Raw genomic sequence first — 22703 nt, 5'->3', positions numbered from 1 at the left:
AATTTGTTATGGTACTGTTACTATTATTGATCGATTCGGTTTGTTTGTTTATAAGTCTATTTGTCACTATTTCTGTCTCTGTTTGTCAATTTGTCTTTTCACACTCGAGCGGCCGCAATTCTGATTCAATTGTTATCAAACATCAAAGCTGGTTGGTGTAGCCCTTACGATAGGCACAGGGCTATTTTCAACAACTTCAAGCATAAATCGAGGTCAGAGGTCATTGGTGAAGGTCAACCCTCCAGTAATAATTATCAAATGTCAAAGAAAAATGTTGGACAAAAATAGAAAAGTTAAACTGCATTTTTTTTTGGGTGGGGGCTGGGGGTGGGGGGGGGCTGAGAGTTGGCTGCAACGATCACAATAATATTTCACCCATTATCACTGTGTAAGAGACCTTTTAATCTCGATTTTTCATCACCACAACACATTTCTTAACTCCCATTTTCTCTCCCTACAGTGTGCTGGGCAGAGCTAGACCATGCTCCTTCCAGCTTCGCGGTACGTGGCCCCTGGGTCCAGGTCCAGCGGTTCACTGTGCCCCGTTATGTGGCTCTGGGGATGAACGTGACCCTGGAGTGTGACTATGTGGTGCAACAACATGCTACTCTGTACTCCCTCAAGTGGTACAAAGACAACTCCCAGTTCTACCAGTACATCCCCAGCTCTGAACACCCGCATGCTGTGTTCTCCGTAAAGGGCCTCTTCAAGAACCAGGTGGTGAGTATCTTGTGTGTCTGGAGGAGTGATTGTTTTGGTCTGTATTTTTATCGGGGTTTTTTGGGGGGGAGGGGGGGGCATGTATCTGTACTCAACGGTAAAGTTTACTCGTGTTACTTTATCTTTTATTTGCAGAAGATTTGTATTATATTGTGCACCTGTCTGTCTATCTTCTTGTTCGTGTCTCTGTGTCGTCTCAGTTGTTTTGGTACTCCATTTTATCTGAACACTTGTCTCAGTCCTTAGTAAGATACTCTCATCTTTTCCCCTTCTCCTTCGTCTCCTACCTCTCTCACTTATCCTCCTCAACCACCTCTCCCAATCTAATTAATCCGTCTTCTTCTTCTACTTATCCTTCCGAATTACTTTCCTTCTCCTTTCTAACCTCTCCTTCCTCCTCCTCCACCCCCCCTTTCCTCTTTAACCCCTTTTCCCCTCCACCACTTATGTCCTCCACTTCCACCTGCCCTTCCTCCTTCACTACTCCAAAACGGTTACCATAAAATCACAAATGCCTCTCGTGAAGCAGTCGGTCGGTATGCACGAATTAGCGGAAACTCACAAAAAGAAGCGAATTCTCTGTCGAAATTTGATCAAGGAGTCGAGGGTTATAAATGTGTCTCAGGTCAGTTTTATTACGAGAAGCAATGATGAAGGATATTAGCTTCGATCTGTGTGTGTGTGTGTGTGTGTGTGTGTGTGTGTGTGTGTGTGTGTGTGTGTGTCGAATGATGATATTTGTATATTTAGACACGTGAAAAGGTCAAAGTTGAGGTCATAACTTTGATAGAGTGACATATCCCGTTAGAAGTTTGTGTCTTGCTTGAGTGCAGAAGGGTAAAGTTCGAGTGTACCTTGGATATATATACCCTATATATAACACAAAGACACCCGGTAACCCAGCTTGGATATATAACACAGTGATCCCCTAAAGTGGCAGAGAATATTGAAAATTGTGTATGTATTGGCTGAGCCGGGCAAGGAAGCTCTCACGAGTAAGTACATATACAGCCTTTTACCTTGCATCCGCTCAGGTGTGTGTGTATGTGTGTGTGTGTGTGTGTGTGTGTGTGTGTGTGTGTGTGTGTGTGTGTGTGTGTGTGTGTGTGTGTGTGTGTGTGTGTGTGTGTGTGTGAACGAGCGTCAGTCGCCTGCCATTCATATTTACGATGGGTCATAAATACAGGTGTATCCTCGCGTCCATAAACGTGTGGGTCGACCGATATGGCCTCATCAGTGGCTGCAACCCGTCACACTCATCGCATGATCGTCACAGCACACCAACGATTCGAGCGATGAATTAGCGTCATGATGCGACTTGGTATCATCATGTGACGCTGATGTGTACTTTCGATCGCTAGTTTCAGGGTGTTTTGTCCTGGAGAGTAAGGTATCATGGACTTGCTTTGCTTCGTTCGGAATTCATTTCACATCGTCAACACCATCCACACTGCCTCCACCCACCCCACCCACCCACAGGAACACCAACAAAACTATAACATATAACTATAACACATTACTACCATCGAGAACTCTTAACTATTGTCGAACACGTGGGCAATTCACACTGCTTTGGGGCATTTGTGGCCTTGAACTTTGACCCTCTGGCCTCAGAAACATACTAGTTCTGGTTACTCTCACGAAGAATGCATATGAGAAGTATGAACGTTGTAGCTCTTTCTTTTATTTTAGTTTCGTTGTCGACAATTACACAAAGTGCTGACCCTCATCTCCTCCTCACTCCGCCCTTGGTGACTTGGGTAGGAACATCGCCCTCTGGATCCGTATAAGTTAAATCCTGATAATAGAATCCCGCCTCTTTATCTGAAGTAAAGAGATAAGCGCTTGATCCCAGATAACGCTAAAGAGAGCAGAAAGATAGAGACAATATGGTAGTGTGTATCAGTAAACATATGACTGTGAGGGTCGTGCATCTGAATCAGTAGATAAATTAGTTAAAGTCAATAAACAACTGTTGGCTGGAAAACTGCACTCACACGCTCGATACCTGTAGAAAATACTAGTTATTCTCGTCTCACTCTGTCTGAAGTCCGAAGTAAAATACTTCAGGAGGCACAGGATGAACGCATAAAACGATACTGTTACTGCAGTATTTCAAGTGTCAACTGTACTTGAGATCCGTAAAAAACAAACATGGCTTTTGGAAATTGACACCAGCCAGCGAGCACTTCACCATGGACAGTGTTTTGGGTATCACAAGTGACAAGGCAGCATCAAATTACTACATATTTTTCCGCTAACTTCTTCATCGGATATTTTGCGATGAAAACTATTTTTTTCTCCACTGTATAAAAGGGAGATATATCTTTACCATTTTAGGTACAGTCCCGTGTAAACAAATGAAAAACGTTCTTGGGTCTCTGTGATATTGACACCAACATGAATAAACAAGTGACAAACGTTTATTCTCCTGTGTCATGTAAACATTTAACTCGAATAAACAGAAGAGTAACGTTCTCCTATGCAACACCATTTATCAACAGATGACGAAAGAGCTCTGTCGTTTTCAGTATATAAACAGCGTAATTAATTAACACGTTTCTTCATCTAGTACGGTTTACTCTAAGGACCATTACGAATACATATGTGAAAAACGTTTCCCTTATCTTTACACACACACACACACACACATACACATACACACACACACACACAAACACACACACACACACACACACAAAGCCTCTATATCATACCATTGCTCAATTCTACTGCCAGATCCCGCGTTTGACAGCGTGTGTGGCAGACCGATAACGCGATGATGTGAATAAAATGATACTTTAACATTTACGAACGTCGGTGATACGTCAGTGTTCTCCCCGCCTCAGTTAATATTTACATGAGGTGTGGTTTGTAAAAGTTAATTGCATGGTGCTAAGTACACGGCTTATGTAAAATGCACTTTGCATATTTACACTGCTGTCTGATATGAGAATATGAGAGAGAGAGAGAGAGAGAGAGAGAGAGAGAGAGAGAGAGAGAGAGAGAGAGAGAGAGAGAGAGAGAGAGAGAGAGAGAGAGAGAGAGATTTACGTACCATTGATGTTTATGTATGAAATTGTGAAGTCGTAATGGTTTTGTTATTTATATTTTTTTCTGAAAATTTCCCCGTGCTGTGTTAAGAGGAGATAATGATGACAAAAACTATAAATAATGAACTAACCTAACCTAACCTCAGTATTAGTCTAACCTTATTTAAATAAACCTTATCTTACCATCTTTACTTCTCATATCTTAACCTAACTTAACCTATTAATATAAACTAGATAAAATTGTCTTGTGTTCAAAATAGCAAAATATATATCGAAATACATTAGAGTCAATTATAATATACATGAGACAACTTACTTCGTGTTTTGAGAAAGACAGACTGACTAAAAATTATTCCCCCTTTAACAAAACAGTCCACTGTGTTTTACGACTTAATCTGCGTCATTATCCCAAAAGCGCATGACAGATGTATAGTTATAGAGGGAGAAGGGACATACATACATACATACATACATACATACATACATACATACATACATACAGTAGTAGAAGTAACTGCATTATTATTATTATTATTATTATTATTATTATTATTATTATTATTATTATTATTATTATTATTATTATTATTATTATTATTATTATTATTATTATTATCATTATCATTATTATTATTATTATTATTATTATTATTATTATTATTATTATTATTATTATTATTATTATTATTATTATTATTATTATTATTATTATTATTTCTAGGCTCACACATAAGCCCTGAAGCAAACACAGCTGCTGCAAATTAAACTTAGGTAACCCTTGTTCCGGAAACGCTGTCAGGGTAGGTTAAAACCATACTAGACACTCATCAGGACAAAGTAGATTATCCGGCAGCAACAACCTATCTTGGCTACCCACAGTGGAATGTGTGTGTGTGTGTGTGTGTGTGTGTGTGTGTGTGTGTGTGTGTGTGTGTGTGTGTGTGTGTGTGTGTTAAGTGAAGCCTTCAGAGGAAACGTCCAGTGCTCTTGTAAAGGGAAGAACAGGCTACCAGCTTAGAGGGAGGTTGACAGTCTCCAGGTAACAATTAAAGACACGACCTTAAGGACCAGAAGGCCTCCTGAACCATAGTTAATATATAATGATTCTTGGGTAAATAATCGTTTCGGGTAATTAGAAGGAATGGCGGTGTGCTCGGTGATACGTAAATAACAATACTGATTAATATAGAAATGAAGATAATCATAATAATAATAGTATGATCCAGATGAGTGTGTACTATCATCACCTTACACACACACACACACACACACACACACACACACACACACACACACACACACACACACACGCACACACAGATCTCCAGGCAACATTGATCTACAGTATATTAAAACACATTAGATGAATAAATTTTCCATTCATCCTTATGTATCTTCATGAATCTCCACGTATCGTCATATATCGTGCCGTCATCAAGGCGCCGGTGACGGTGAGGACCGGAATTAACGCGACTGGAAGCCGTCAGATATTAGCAAAAGATTTTAACCAACTCAGTGATACGTGAGAGACTCTTGATTGGACATCAAACGATGGACTCAGGTGTGAGGCAATGGGAGATGGAGAGAGAGAGAGAGAGCATTTTTACCCAATGGAACTATTTTTACGAGATTTTGTCACTATATCATATAATCTCACGCCATTACCGATACAACATGGTCTGTACAGTGTCATCCTCATCAGGGTATTTTTCATCTCTCTCTCTCTCTCTCTCTCTCTCTCTCTCTCTCTCTCTCACCCGAGTCCCCGTTTAATCAGAGTTCGACACATCTCTCTGTTTGTCTCTCTCCCTTTTTCACCTTCTTTCTAATTTTCTCTTACCCAGAACCTCGGACCTTGTTTGATCAGCGAGTGACATTACTTCCTGTCTGTCTGTCTGTCTGCCTGTCCTGTCTGTCTGTCTGTCCTGTCTGTCTGTCTGTTTGCCTTCTCCAAATAACACACCCAGGAGGTAATAAGAGACACAACTCTCCTTGGTGTCTCTTAATAATCTTTTCCCTCACAATAACACAACACATAAACACACAAATTATTTCAGCCATTTTTTTTTATTTCGTCGCGTTTTTTAAGACGTGAGAAAGAAAGATAATTTTAACTTAAAGCAGGTAAGAGTACGCTAATTTTTTACTCTCTCTCTCTCTCTCTCTCTCTCTCTCTCTCTCTCTCTCTCACTCTCTCTCTATGTTTAAGTCTGTCTCCCTGTCATTCCTTTTATCTTATCTATCTGTTTCAATCTGTCTGCCTCTCTTTCTCTCTTTCTCTGTCCACCTCTCTGTCTTTCCTTTTGTCTATCTTCCTGTCTCTCTGTCTGTCTCTCCAAAATTTACCCTAACACACATGCATATCGACATTAGAAACGATTCCCCTCTAATCTTCAGAGTTCTGCTGCAAACATCAACAAAACACCTCCCAAAATCCCCTTTACCTGACATGCATTATTACATTCACCCAAACAGGTATCAACTAATTAGTTTAATACACCTTGATAAAACCTTCAAATACACAGATGTTAATTAATACTATATGCTATTGAACACGTAATATTTCAGGAACTAATGTCAAAGGTGATTCATTGTGTAACTTTATTGAAATTAGTAAAGATAACATACTGAATAACACTACACTTCAGTTTAATTACCTAGTAGGAATTATTAAAATATACCTCAACTATAAAAAATCTGGGTATCAAATAATATAAACCACACACACACACACACACACACACACACACACACACACACACACCTGTTGATGATTCCTGTCCTAATTTCCCAGGGGCCTCCGTCTCACCTGCAGGAATTCTTGACTTTGGTGTCCCTCATCCCAAAACAAAACTCTTCTCCACTCTTGTTCTTTTTTCTTCTTTTTTCTTCCTTCTGATTTTATTCTCACCTTCTTTCCCCTTTTTCTTCTTCATTCTTCTTCCCTTCTTCTCCTTTCTCTCTTTCTTGCTCGCTTTTTCTTCTTTTTTTTCGTCAATTCTTCTCCTTTCCTTTTAGTTTCTTTCTTCTTCCCTTTCATTATTTTATGTGGTTTTCTTTGTTAATGTTGATCTGTAATTCTGATGCACACACACACACACACACACACACACACACACACACACACACACACACACACACATACATACATACATACATAAACAACAGGAATAGCGGAATGAGTTGTCATTGCTCATCAAGGAGAGTAGGTGAACAGGAGCCCAGAAGGTAAACAAAGATACCAATAAATGAATGACAGGAGAAGATTAATGATGACAGGAAATGTTATTACAAAGGTTTTAAGGAGATGCTGCTGCTGTTGTTCTTCCAGGAATTAACTGTATCTGATGAGAAAACCAGTTGATCAGTGTAAAAGGCTTGTATGAACGATAGAGGTCAAAAAGATGAAATAGGGAGGAGTAATGTACAGTATCATACGTGTATTAATTGCGAGCAAAATTGTCCGGTTTCGCTCGGGTTAAGTATACAGTATATATAAACTTGACTGTCACGGCTTGCCTTTCCTGACACAGGTAACCACCTCCCGTAATCACCGTGATGGTGTCTCAGTCGGGGAAGATTTTAGGTTCTTGCCCAGACCACCCGGAGTTATGGCTGGAACAGACAGACAGACCGACAGACCGACAGACAGACAGACAGACACGTCGTTTCATTAATATAGATATACAACGAACTCTTTGTTTTGCGGAGTAGTGCATTGTTTCATATTCTGATAACTCGCGGTGCAATAAGTTACATATACATTTAATAACAAGTCCTTCAGAAATTAAACCTCCTGCAATAAGTTGCGACACCACACACATTTTGCTCGTGATGGTGATGTGGCAACATCTTGCCGCCACACCCTGATGATGATGATGATGATGATGATGTTGATGTTGTTGTTCGTGACATAGCTCAAGTCTCTTAGGGAGAACCTTATTTGTTAACATCGCTCTGATTAACTTACTGATTGACTCACTGAAAGATTATTTGCCTTGCCCGGGTCGAGTCCTCCACACACTTGTGACCAGTTCCTGCTCATCATGTTGCATGTTAACGACAGATAAGTTTTCCTACACAGACTCTACTGGTCTGAACTAAGCCCATTACTGGACCCGGAACCAGACACGAGATTTTGTTTTAAGTACCATTTGTAAATACCGGTACCATGTGTCTGTTTGTGAGATAGAAGAAAGTTGGTTCATTAGCTTCGGATAGCTTGGGTTGGTTGTCGATTATTTATATATATATATATATATATATATACTTCATTTTTAGTCCATATAACACGCTTCATCATTCTTAAGATACACTCGAAAGTCGCCAATATTGGTTGGCTTCACTGGCTGGGTTGCAGAGCGGCGGCAGCAGTCCAGATCGCCATAAGCTCTCTCACAAATCATGAAGCACGCACAAAGCTCTCTTCCTCTATCACCCGACGTCTGTGATGGATGATCCCCGGGCCAGACCTCATGCTTTCATACACTCCCAAAACTTCTCGTGGTCGTCACTCCTCTTTTTGTCACCACGAAGATGATACAATGGGTAGTTCCTGTAGTCTGGGTCGCTCCCTTACGACGTTCTCGGATAAACTAACTTGGTTAAGTAAATTAGGTTATAGGTGATCTTCCCTCAGCCTGATGATGTCGTGTACTTCCTGAGGGTTCTTGGGGTTCTTGTCTCACCCCCTCCCATTTTTCTTGTGTGTGCAAGATGGCGTCTGGGAGGTACGTGTGATCTTGTAAGTCCAGAAATATAACTCATCTCGACAACTGTACAAATTGCTTCCACATATTTTGTGTGCGTTCATAAATGTCCCGCTTGCCTACACTTGTACAAATACGTGATCTTCCCACACATATGCAACTGTTCATTCTACCAACACATGTACTAATACGTAGTCATTGTGTCCATGCATAAATACGTAATCTACCCATATATACAAAAAACCATTTTACTATGCCTACGAATTTAAAAATATATAGTCATATCCCCCACCCCACACTACACATATACAACTACCCATTCTCTCATTACATTTACAAATACATGGGTCATTTCTCCCCCAGTACAAATATGCATAACACATACACATACACACATACAATATCCCCCCACACACACAGAATAATCCCACACATACAGCTAGTGGCACTCTCTGGTAGTGCCCTATCCATTACCATGCATCAGTGCCTTGCTTTTGAATGCATTGTCTCGTGTCTGTTGTCCTCAAGTAGAACACCCTGTCACAATACTCCCCCTTGAGAGCTGCACGTCTGGGCAATATGAGTGTATTTCCTGGTGTGTCTTTTCATTTATGTTTACAAGGGTTGATTACGCTCTTTGCCATTCTTTTGTTTCCCTTTTATTGTCCCTCTTGTTGATCTTTAGTTTATATTTCTTATTTTTCCTCTTTATTTTACTTTCTTCGTTTTCTTTGTTATTCTTTCTTTCCCAGGTCATATTCTCCTGATTTTACTCAAAAATTTGTAATAAGAATGATAATTCAAATTACTCCCAGTCTATAAATTTATCCCAGTCCAAACAGGCCCCAGATATAATAGACCCCAAATTTTCATAGCAATCCTATTCCTAACTTTCATTACGTTAGATCGAAACCTAATAGGATTTGGGCCTATCAAGATTGAAGCCTCCATAGACCTGGGGCCTATCAGACTAAAGCACAATAGACCTGGGGCCTATCAAGACTGAAACACAAATAGACCTGAGGACTATCAAGACTTGTACCCTGGATATGTATATTATCTGTTTAACTATATATTATTACCTTTGTAACTGTACTGTATACGTATATTACCTGTGTAACTGTATACGTATATTACCTGTGTAACTGTATACGTATATTACCTGTGTAACTGTATATGTTTATTACCTGTGTAACTGTCTATGTTTATTACCTGTGTAACTGTAGCCAAGATAATAGTAGAGTATTTAGTATTGAATTTTTTTTTTCAATCTCTGACTGCAAGATCTCCTGTGTTGTAGTGCACTTTGGTGATGAAATCTATATTATATTTTATGAGTACAATTTCTTATAAAATTTTGAGATATACGATGATATAATATACTTGATTATTAATTCCTTGTTTGTATTTTGTTTACATGTGAGGTCTTGGGGTTAGTCGGTTTTAATTTTATTGGGGTAAAGGTTCAGTGCTCCAGGTCAGCCAGGGACAGCCTCAGGGGATCAACTTTTAAGCAAACTTGATGGATTTTTCAAACCCTCAAATATTCTCACAAATATATTTATTTTTTGGTCAAATTCTTACCAAATGGGAGTTAATATCTACCTAAAGACATTGTTTTATAAATATTTATTCTTTACGATGATAAACAAATGAATAAAATAAACTTTGTCCCAATGAATAAATAATGCGAGTGGCTTACTATCGTGATTTTTTTTCTTTCCCGGTATAAAGTATTGGAGTCTATAGGATCTGATTCTTTTAAGGTATCCGTAGGAGACTGATGATCCCTTTCTCCTAACTTATTTCCTTCCTTTAAGACGTCACAGATCTTGAAGGAGAAATAATGACGAAGATTTTGTTGAACATTCTGTCAAAGGAGGTTATAGAGAGTTACGTAATCTTTGTTGATCTCCGATTCTGGTGTGATAGATCCATGGCTACTGGTTAAATTGACCAAAAGATAACCTAACCTAACCTAACCTAACCTAACCTAACCTAACCTAACCTAACCTAACCTAATCTAACCTAATCACTTGACTTAAGGTACAATGGGTCCTGATTCTAATAAGCAAGTAAAATAAAGATCAGGTCAGGATATCTTAAGAGTTGGATCCATTTGACCTTTGACCTTACAGATTATCTAAAACATTCAATCGTAGTTTTTTTTCCAAAGTATTTATTGTTATTTCACTAATTAATACACCCAGTTTTATACTCATTTGTATATTCACTTAAAGACCCACCTCATTACTTACTTATACCACTTACCTATAACACATATATACACCTACAAACCTACAGGTACTTAACTAATCCACCAAAACAGCTACTTACACCCACCAACACACTCACATACACCCACCAACACACTCACATACACCCACCAACACACTCACATACACCCACCAACACACTCACACCCACCCACCAACACACTCACCCACCCACAACAAACTCCACCCACCACCAACACACTCCACACCCACCCTGTACACTCACACCCACCCACCAACACACTCACACACCACCCCCACCAACATACTCACACCCCACCCACTTTCCACCACCACCCACCAACACACTCATATCCACCCACCAACACACTCATATCCACCCTACACTCATATCCACCCACCTTACCTCACACCCCACCCACTCAATCCACCTGTACACTCATACCCACCCACCAACACCTCCACCCACCCACCAACACACTCACACCACCCACCAACACACTCACACCCACCCACCAACACACTCATATACCACCCACCAACACACTCATATCCACCCACCAACAGACATCTGCACACCACCTAAAGACCTACTTACATCCACTTTCAATACCCATCTCCTCACTCACCGTCACCAGTGCCAGGCCGTTCAATGGCACCTATTCATTAGAGCCTTAAGTACCACCATTCCCCTTTGAGTACATATTTTTTTTAGTTTTATCTCCAAGGTGATATTTATATTAGGTATAGTACTTTACACGCCTCGTAAGAACATAATTACATGAATAACCTAAATTATGATATTTATTTAGTGTGTGTGTGAGACAGTGTGTGTGAGACTGTGTGTGTGTGTGTGTGTGCCACTTATACAGTCAGCCACAATGACTCGGGGGCTTGAAATTCCTAACCAACAATTTCTCTGAGTGCATCACCCCCCTTCATTTTACCTCCAGAAACACACAAACCAGGCAATTAATCGGTGGTCAGCCAAGGTGTAAAGTCAATGCTTAAACCCCGAACTATCAACACGTTCCAGTACTGCCCGGTAAAACTCTGTCATAATTTACGCTCACACTAATCCTGAGATTAATCCATCGCGTCTGTGGTAAGTTACCGAGTGGATACAAAATCTATCACGGACTGACGGACGGACACAGTCAAACGGATGAACGGATGGATGGACGGACGGACGGACACGGGCAAACAGATGGACGGACGGACGGACGGACGGACGGACAGCATCACAGCCATATATCCTCAAAAGTCGGTTGACAAGGACTGACGCTTCCAGTAGAGTAAAACGAATGACTTTCTACTTTCATAAAACTTAGAAAATTAGTGTTTGATGCAATCTTAGGAAAACGTGGCGTCCCTCAAAATTACTTCGTAAAATACTTTGATGTTCATGAAACACGAGGAGGTGTTCTAATGATCCCCACGAGGTGTGAGGACGTTCCTGAGGCATGAGTGTGAGGATGCTCCCACACATCTCGAACAAGAGGAAAGACCCAACTCACCGAAAACATTGGTCTCTGATGCTAAGCTGTGACAGGATCAACAGTGAAAACTTCAAGATCAAATGATTCTCTACCCAAAAAGACCTTAATCCTTAATGCTCCTGAGGCATTACGGTCGCGAACATTATGGGTGGAGCCCAATAAAATTGGGATCTATTAGAATTAGTACTTACTGGAAATGGGACCCATTATTACTAAGCTTCAATCCCAATGGTTAGTTTAGGTTGATACCAATTAGGGCTGTGACCTGTTTGACGAATCAACATCTGATAGAGAAGTCATGACGACTTCAAAACAGCATGGTGAGCTTTCCAGGTGAGATACGGAGGTCCCTAAAACAGGTGAGTGTGATCACTGTACCCACTTGAATGGAAGAAGTGAGGTTCTGACGGGAAGAAAGTGGGAGGGGGAGGACTCTCGATACCCTCATAAACGGCGTGAGGGAAGGGGAGAGGGAGGGGGGAGGACTCTCGATACCCTCATAGACGACGTGAGGGAAGGGGAGAGGGAGGGGGGGGGCTTTTATATAGACAGCGACGAGATCACAAAGACGGTGTAAGGATAAGGAGTGGTTCTCATGTCCTCAAAGATGGAGAGGGAAAGCGTACCGTTCGTTTAAAATTGTTGTGAGATGCGAAGGACTCCAGACTTAGCTAATGAATAAAACGATAATTAATGAATATGATAACTTGGACGTACCTGAGATATAGTAAGTTAATGTCCCTCGAAGAGATGTTTTAACTCACACTTACCTGGAAAAAGAAAAGAAAAAATCGAGTTGAGATTACCTGCAGCCCCCCCAACCCCACACATATATGATTAATGGCACTTAAATTACAGGAACATTTAAGACAGAACCAATGATCTTAAGCATTAGTTTATGCCAGATAGACGACTAAGAGAACTTTTTTTATGGGATTATCCCACCAGGGCACAGGTCAATGACCCACATCAGGGCCTGGGATGAAAATATTATTATTATTATTATAATAATAATAATAATAATAATAATAATAATAATAATAATAATAATAATAATAATAATAATAATAATAATAATAATAATAATAATAATAATAATAGATCAATAGTGAGAAACAATACATATATGTTGTGTGGTCAAAGTATGAGAAACAATTGAGACCCTGCAGTTGTGTGTAAATGAGGCAGAAAGTCAGATCAGCAACCTGGGACTTGGTCACAATTTTCGTGATGCCTTTTGGCAGCAGGGTCTACCATTAGAAAATACATTATGCTTCCAATATCTTCCCAGGCGGTAATACCTCCCTGTATGATAGCTGCCTACTACCTACAAAATATATGAATTTTTAACGCGAGTAAGTGAAACGTGGCTGGCTGCAACCGTAGACTTTTAACGCTGGTGGTCGCGGAAGCCCTGACACCGTACAGAGTCACCTCCTGGTACCGTCTTGACACTTTAATGACAATTGACTACACCTTGCTGTATTCCAGGACACATTTTACACCTTGCAATAGTTCAAGTCACTTTACAACACTTTACAACATTAATGACACTTTACGACACCTTATTCACACTTCGACCTCGAAAACACTTTACAGCACTTTGAAAAACTTCACAGCACCTTACAGAACTTTTCGACACTGTATCATACTATTGTTTGTTGCGTGGACACTTTACAACTATTCGAGATTTTATGACGCTTTAGGCCACTTTATGACACCATAAAACTATATGGCTTTTTACGGCACTTTAGAACACTGACACTTTAGAACACTTCAGAGCACTTTTCATACGACATTATACGACACTTAATAGACTTGATGGCACTTTATCAGACTTATTGACACTTAAAAACACTTTATAAATCTTTTGGATATTACATGAATCAGTGACACTTTATGGCACTCTAACACCTTGTGCCACTTTACGGCACTTTATAACACTCTTATGTCATGTATAGGTGTTTTTAGCGCCCATAACTACTTTGTGACACTTATAAGTCACGTAAAAACATTTAAATTACTTACGAATACATTATGATAAATGTGATTACTTCACAATAGTTATGAAAACTTTGCAGCACTTAATAAAATTTTTTGAAACTTAAGATCACTTTGATACACTAATAACTACTTTCCGACATTTATAAACACTTTGTGACACTTGTAAACACTTCAAGACATTTATAAACACCTTGCTACACTGACGAACACTATAAGATACTTTGCAGACCTCGTCAATTATAGTCTCATCACCGGCTATTTGTTTGTCTATAAGCCGTCGTATACGTCCTTACTGGCACCAAGGCAGAGACAGCACTGTAAGCGTGTCGTCTTGTTAAGGGTCTTTGTCAACATTCTCATAAATCCGAAACCGCGAAACGAGGCAGATTCAAGATTTGAGCGAACCGGACAAACTTCGTCCCAGTACTATAACAGACTGAGTTTGGTCGATTTTTACTCTTTCGTTTCGCCACACGTGTAGCTTTGGAGATCTTTGTCTTTATCTGTTCTAATTATCAAATATAAGGCAATGTATTACACAAGATTATATGCCAATATTTTAGTTCGTATAATGGTTCGTTCTTGGATGATTGAGTCTGATGTATCGAAAACAGATCAGAGCTGTTTCTGAACTCTGGAAACATTACCTCGTCGATGTCTCAATATAGTATCAATCAACTGGTGACAAAAATATCCAGAATTTTTTATATTGTTCATCCCGCTTTATTTACTTATTAAATCAAACAAGAAAACGGAAAACAAACATAAATAAGATAAAACTGTATTAAATATAACAAATAACGATAGAACACATTTTAGATTATTTTCTTATTCCGAAAGTCAACGCTTTCGAAGACGTGTGTGTTGCCCCATGACGAACAACCCAGACCACGACTAAACCATAGCTACCAGCAGTCTCCACACATCTGTCTGGTATATTGGGTGGTTACATATTTTAGACAGACTACAGACAAACCAAAGAAAGTTAATCACCTTAAACTTAATTCATGAAAGACAAGTTGTCATACTCGAGGTGTTTGGGCAGTCACCGTGATAAATTTACAACTAGACACTGCGGCAGCGAAAACGATCGAGGAGGTTTGTGTTTCTGGAGGTGGGGAGAGGGAGGAATGCACCCAGCGAAGATGCCGGTTAGGAATTTCAAGGCCGCCATTCTGTGTGGCTCATAAGTAGTAGGCAGCTACCAAACAGGGAGGTACTACCGCCTTGTAAGATATTGGAAAGATAATGTGTTGTCTAATGGTAGACCCTGCTGCCATATGACATCACGAAAATTGTGACCAAGTCCCAGGTTGCTGATCTGACTTTCTGCCTCATTTACACACAATTGCAGGGTCTCAATTGTTTCTTTTACTTTGACAACACAACATACATATATTGTTTCTCACTTTCGATATTTTTTGTTCCATTTTTGTATTTCTTTATGGTTCTTTCAAATGAGGTTCATATAGCCCATGTTTGTTTATTAAGTAGTTGAGAAATGTACTTGGAACAGATATACATACAGACAAACAGAATATGTGACTAAAAGAACATATATACAGTACAAATGAATAATAGATAGAGACAGAGAGAGAGAGAAGATAGTCAGACAAACAGACAGTATGTTATAAAGCCATTAAAGAGACAGACATATACAACAGACAGACACAACCTTCCTCATTTATAACCCTGCGCTTCACTCTGGCGGGAGGTAATAATCAGCTGTGTAGTGATAATCATAAAATTACACAGGTAATTGGCTTCTGATCTTCTTATATAGTGAGTCATGATCCAGTTATATACGATGCAATAATTACGTCACTGGCAACTTATACGAAAAGATAAAGATTTTGAGTCGTTTGATATATATTAATTTGTCTTTTTTGTTTTATATAATATATAAAATAATAAGCAACAACTTCAAAAGGCAAAAATAAGGGTAGCTAGACTAATAATCGGTCTCACCTCAGAAAAATACCCACCAGCAGTTAATGAAATGTGGGTGTAATAACTGACTACAAACTAAGCACCACACATATTCCCTCCTGTTTTTTGTAGTACGTTCTGGTCGACAAACATTCACTCGTACATTAAAGAAACAAAGTGAATTCCAACTCGTTATCAGAAGAGCAGCTCTGTAGTTGTGGCATATTCTAATGATTCTAATTCGTGTTATTATTAGTAATTAAGTAAATAAGTAGTAGAATTACACATAACATGGTTGTACTTGAATGTATTGCAAGCAGAGAACTTAAAACTGACCATACGGTGTAATGATGTATTTTATTTTAGTAGAAATGTTACCTGATGTAATGTGCACAAGTGTTCGCTCATGGATAACGTGAAACTTTTTTTTCGTTTAGTTAATTTTATTTTGTGTTAAAGTGTTAGGGTCACAAACGTCATACTTCAAAATTTTCTCTTTAGTCTAACTTTTGGTGGCAGAAACTTGTTATTTTGTTCTTTTCTTTTTATTGTTTTTACGAATAAATCTCTTTTGTTTACGTTTTCTGAATGAATCTTGCCGTGAGAGTTGATCCCACCGGAGAATAGAGATCCTAACAGAGCAGCGACACTGTGTTTATATTCTATAACACACAAGTACGTAATAAATTTAATTAAATATAAATTCTTAATGTTATCTAAACATTTATCTTAAGAGAATTCATCGGAGACTAATAGCAAAAATATAAAATACTAATATAACTCTTAGCTCTCTCCAATTTATTTGTTCACTGGATTTGACTTATAAAAATATTTTTTCTTTTTGTAAACAATATTGTTTATTAAGCTGAATGATTATATATATATATATATATATATATATATATATATATATATATATATATATATATATATATATATATATATATATATATATATATATATATATATATATATATATATATACGAATGTATTAATTTAATCATATGACAAATACTGGAGACTTCAGTACAAAACTTCTCCGCAAATCTCCTGAACAAACGAGAATTCAAGAAACTTATTTCTAAAAGCGTATTGAAGAAACGAGTAAGCCAGGCGGCCCCTCATTAAGAGAGTTGATAATACTCTGAGGCTAATGACGCTACATCTTAATATATCCTTCATAGAAATTCTCGAGAAATAGTAATGAAGCTCTGCCTGGAGTCCCCTGAATAGTTATATAGAACCTAATCATATGCTGGTTATTGTGAACATGGAGATTACTGTATATTTTCGCGTATGCTTGTTTTTAGTCACTGAATATACTTGTGTATCAGTGTAGGATAGAGTCCAGTGTTCCAAAATTATCCTAAGTTATACATAAACTTGAGTGAGAGGTTGATGGCGGCAGCCACCTGGTGAGAAACAAAATTAGCGTGGAGGTTAAGAGAGTCACTCACACTGACTGAACCATCTCCCTGCGGTGGTGATGACGTCGTGACAAACACACTCGTCTCTCACACAAGGGACTAGGGATCGATATGAACCGACATTACTTGGCTACCAAATGATATGTGTTTCAGAATTCTCCTGTTACCAAATTATTTAAATATAAATTATATGTATATGTGTATATATATATATATATATATATATATATATATATATATATATATATATATATATATATATATATATATATATATATATATATATATATATATATATATATATATATGTGTGTGTGTGTGTGTGTGTGTTTGTGTGCGTGTAGTTATTTACTTATATACATGAAGCAGGAGGAGGAGGCCATTCATCTGAGTTATGACAGTATTCCCCTCTTCTTGTACACTAACTTTTCACCTCTAAAACCCCAGCATTGCAAGCTGTCGGCTCAAGGCGCAGCTAATATGTTATAATAGCGGGTTGTTCATCACGCTCTTCTTATTTACGACTGTATTTTGGGCTAATTTATCACGCCAGGGCCACATAGCCTCTCTCTTGGGTGTTTTACAAGGGGTGTTAAATTTTAATCTGTTCGCCTCAATGAAGATGAAAAGATTTTTGGATCGTGTGAAGACTCTGAGGTGGCGGTGGACGCAGGAATATATAACGTGAATCTCGGGTTTTTCTCTCTAGTTTAAGATTAAAGGGAGGAGGTTATCTGTGGTGTATCAGACGGGGTTATGACCTCGTGTGTTGGTGTTTCATGTTGCAGTTTTATTGATCGGTGCATGTCGTTTAAGATACCTAGGGATGTAAACACACACACACACACACACACACACACACACACACACTCTCTCTCATTTTAAGCATTTCCATTAAACAAACAGAAACATAATAACATTACATCAAGCAGCAGCACTCAGTACCTGCAAGTGTGTCTCATCACAATATAACTTCGACATGACTCTTTGCCGTCTGTCTTAAGAGTAATTTTCCCATTGATAGTAACAGATAACACACCCAAGCATTACTCAACCTATTGAACGGAATGGCGAAGACGCGAGTGTGAGATATTTTATGCCTGGGAGAACGGCGTAGTGTTGATAGTGTGAGTGTTAGTGCCACCGTTGTCCATTGTACCATCCGGCTGTGAACAATCCCAGTTGACGAGGAACCCCCCGTAGTACCGTCGTCTGTGTCTCGTGTTGTGATTGGGTAAGCGGAGACAAGCCAGTCCCTGACCAACAGGAACGACTCGATCTCCTTTACGAGAGATTCTGTAATGTAAACGTCCCTTGTGTGTGTGTGTGTGTGTGTGTGTGTGTGTGTGTGTGTGTGTGTACGTCTTTCTCTCTCTCTGTCTATATGTTTGTGAATCAATCTGTCTTTCCAGTTTCTCTTTTAGTATGTATGTATGTATGTGTGTATGTATGTATGTATGTATGTATGTATGTATGTATTCTATGTATGCACAGTATGTATGTAATGTATGTTATGTATGTAATGTATTTTATGTATGTAATGTATGTATGTATGTATGTATGTATGTATGTATGTTATGTATGTATGTATGTATGTATGTATGTACCTCCCTTCCTCCTTCCCTCACTCCTTCTCCCTCTATCCTTCCCTCTCATACTCAAAACACCATCAGGGTACATCGATCTAAGGTACTGGAAGCATTTTGTCGAGTGCCCCTGCTTTCTTTTCCATGACCGCCTCACTGGGTGGGGGTGCACACCGAGGGAAGATTGTGACTGTCCAGCAGCAAGGGGGCGTTCAAACACACAAATATTCAACGGGAGAGACCAAGCATATCCTCAAACGAATTTACTCTCTCCATCAAAGGAATGCCGTTGTACTTCACGTGTCGCTAGGATTCTGTAGACCATCTCTTTCTCTGATCTCTTTTGTATTTCTTTCTCTTTTTTTAGCTTTTTTTGGTTTTCCTCATCTGGTTTCTTTGATTTTTGTCTGTATATGTCTGTGTTACTCTACTATATGTAATGTAAAGATCAATTTATCTACCTATGAGTTAGTTTATATATTGGAATGAATCTATCTATCTATCTATCTATCTATCTATCTATCTATCTATCTATCTATCTAATCTCTGTCTAACTTCCTTCCTCTCTCTCTGTCTCACTCTCTATCCATCTAACTATCTCCCCCTCCCCTCTCCTCTCTCTCATCCACCAACACATTATCTCTCCCTCCTCACTCCTCACACCCTGCCAATAACATTACCCAACAGAGAGAGAGAGGAGACGACACACACACGCACCATCGCTGTCTCTATATATATATCCTGTCGTACAACGTGTCTCCCTCTGATACTCTCAGTCTAAGAGAACCTGTACCATTTCTTGTTTGTTTACCTCGCGTGTGCTAGGGAGGTTTTAATACGCTACCATATTGTATCTTCCTTTTCCTACTAATTATCCTCTTTTTGCTGTTGTTCTTGTTCTTTTTCTTCTTCTTCTCGTTCTCTTCCTTTTCTCATTTTCTTCCTCCTACTTCTCATTCTCCTCTTCCCTTTCCTCTTCCTTTTCTTTGTTCCTCCTCATTCTTCTCTTCATATCATACTCTTCTTCTTCCTCCTCTATCTTTTCCTTCTCTTCCTCCTCATACTCCTCTCCTTCGTCCTCCTTTTCATCCATCATATCTCTCAAAATACATTTCTTATTCTCTAAAAATCTCAACATTTACTTACGATGTTTCCATACAGGCCCATACAACACACACACACACACACACACACACACACACACACACACACACACACACACACACACACATCCACACCTCAGTCAGGTGAAGCTTGGTATGGTATTCTATCGCCTCACCTGTCCGACATCCAATTTTTATGCTGTGATGTAAAAAAGTGTATATTTTTTCCTCAGTCTTGCGGGAGGTGAAGCTTGGTATGGTGTGTTATTGTTGTGTAGTGAAGATAAGATAGAATATTGCATTTATGTTGAAAGGTTAAGATAAATAATATATTGTTGATTTGTTAATGCAGGTAATTATACATTGCTTATTGGTTAAGATTGATGAATTATATTTTAAAGGTAAGTTAATTACACATGTGCATAAATCTGTTAAGGTATTTAACTTATTTTTAATTGTATCAATGACGCTAAGAAACTCTATCAACATATTTTTATCAGTAAACTTAAAGAAATACGGTATAAATATATTTTGTCAGTAAACCCATTTGGTACAAAAAAAACTGTTCACGGTGTTTTTTTAATCATTAAATCAGTAAATAATAATAATAATAATAATAATAATAATAATAATAATAATAATAATAATAATAATAATAATACGAAATAGTGACGCCTGAGAGAGAAAGAAAACGACCGCTAGAATAGTTCGCTCGCAATCTGGGGAAATGGGATTTCGACGATCACCCCCTGTTGCTCTTCGCCTCTCAATACCCGTGTTGGCTGGCCTCTGGGAGTTGGCAGTGAGGAGCGGGAAGAATTGGTCGCTGATGGGCTCAACCTGAATAGGGGATTGGTTACGGGTGTTTGCTGGCACGAGGGAGTTTTAGTAAGTGAGAACTTTTCCCGAAGAACTTGATGTGTGTGTGTGTGTGTGTGTGTGTGTGTGTGTTAGTTTAGTATGTTTGGTATGGTTGCTAGATATGGGTTATTATTATTATTATTTTTATTATTATTATTATTATTATTATTATTATTATTATTATTATTATTATTATTATTATTATTATTATTATTATTATTATTATTATTATTATTATATGTGCTAAAGAGGGACAAACAGACGTAACATAATAATCCCCCTCCCTCCTGATTCTTGGCACGGCTTTAATATATTACATGAGAGAAATTTTATATATACGGTAAGTCAAAATTCTCAGAGGTAAAGGTGACGTCAGCAAGAAGTGAATAATGGGTACCATATCCGAGTGTTAAAACCCTTCTGGTGGTGATGGTGGTATTGGTGGAGGTGGTGTTGGCGTTGATGTTGGCGGTAATAGTAGTCATGGTGTTGGTGATGGTGTTAGTGGTAGAGCTGGTGATGGTGATGGTGATGGTAGCAATGATGGTGGTAGTGGTAGTGATGATGTTGATAGTAGTTACCCTCTAGTAGTAGTAGTAGTAGTAGTGGTAGTGATGCAGACAGTAGTAATATTAATGGTGATAGTAGTGGTGGTCGGGAGGGCAGAGCGAGGTGTTCTGCCCTAATTTAGTAAGACATTAAGGGAAATATATGATGTGTTGTCGGATGGGGAGAGAGGATGGTGCGTCATCTCCCTCAGGTAATGTACAGGGAGGAGAGAGAGAGAGAGAGAGAGAGAGAGAGAGAGGAGAGAGAGAGAGAGAGAGAGAGAGAGAGAGAGAGAGAGAGAGAGAGAGAGAGAGAGAGAGAGAGAGAGAGGTGATTTCCCTTAAGGCACACTAACTTACCAGTACTAAAAGGGAAGATTCCTTGTGTGAATGTGTGTACCTGTCCTGTGTATTTGTGTGTGTGTGTGTGTGTGTGTGTACCTTCATGTATATACCTGTGTACGTAAATGTGTGTACCTGTGTACCTGAGTGTGAGGAACCGTATAAATATGTATATATGTGTGTGTGTGTGTGTGTGTGTCATTCACTGTACACAATAATACTCATATGTAAAAAATAAATAAAATCACATATCGTGCAATCCTCGTCATCAAAATAAATAACTCACCGTAACTGTAGCCACTAGCGAGTGAGTAAAAAAAAATGCTTTGTCTATATCACATTACATGGTCAAATAAGTATCAATTATCATATAACATAACAGAAGCCATTGTCAACACGGGCACTCAGACCTTGGCCTGTCACATCACGATCTGTAGCTTAAGGGATCACTACACGCGTTGATGATGATGATGATGATGATGATGATGATGATGATGATGATGATGATGATGTGTGTATTGTGTGTGTGTGTGTGTGTGTGTGTGTGTGTGTGAAAGGGAGAGAAAGATAAAACTACAAAAATACAAATTAAAAATCTAGAGAGAAAAAAGATAAAGTGAAGACAAATATACAGAAAGAGAGAAATCCAGGTATATAGATTTATAGACGGAAAAGGAGAATGAA

The 22703-nt window shown here is 38.7% G+C and overlaps 1 protein-coding gene across 1 annotated transcript in view; it reads left to right on the top strand.

Moving 5' to 3' along the window:
* Positions 1-463: 463 nt before the first annotated feature.
* LOC121876053 overlaps positions 464-22703 on the top strand; it is a 129783-nt gene continuing 107543 nt past the window's right edge. The window contains exon 1 of the mRNA XM_042380934.1: positions 464-720. Within this exon, the coding sequence (XP_042236868.1) occupies positions 562-720 (159 nt within the window). The 5' untranslated portion in view covers positions 464-561. The remainder of the gene's footprint in view (positions 721-22703) is intronic.

The sequence above is a fragment of the Homarus americanus genome, unplaced genomic scaffold (assembly GCF_018991925.1).
Source record: "Homarus americanus isolate GMGI-L3 unplaced genomic scaffold, GMGI_Hamer_2.0 scaffold16100, whole genome shotgun sequence".
NCBI classification, from domain to species: Eukaryota; Metazoa; Arthropoda; class Malacostraca; order Decapoda; family Nephropidae; genus Homarus; species Homarus americanus.
The sequence above is the reverse complement of the archived record's forward strand: the minus strand, read 5'-3'. Positions and strand labels throughout refer to the sequence as shown.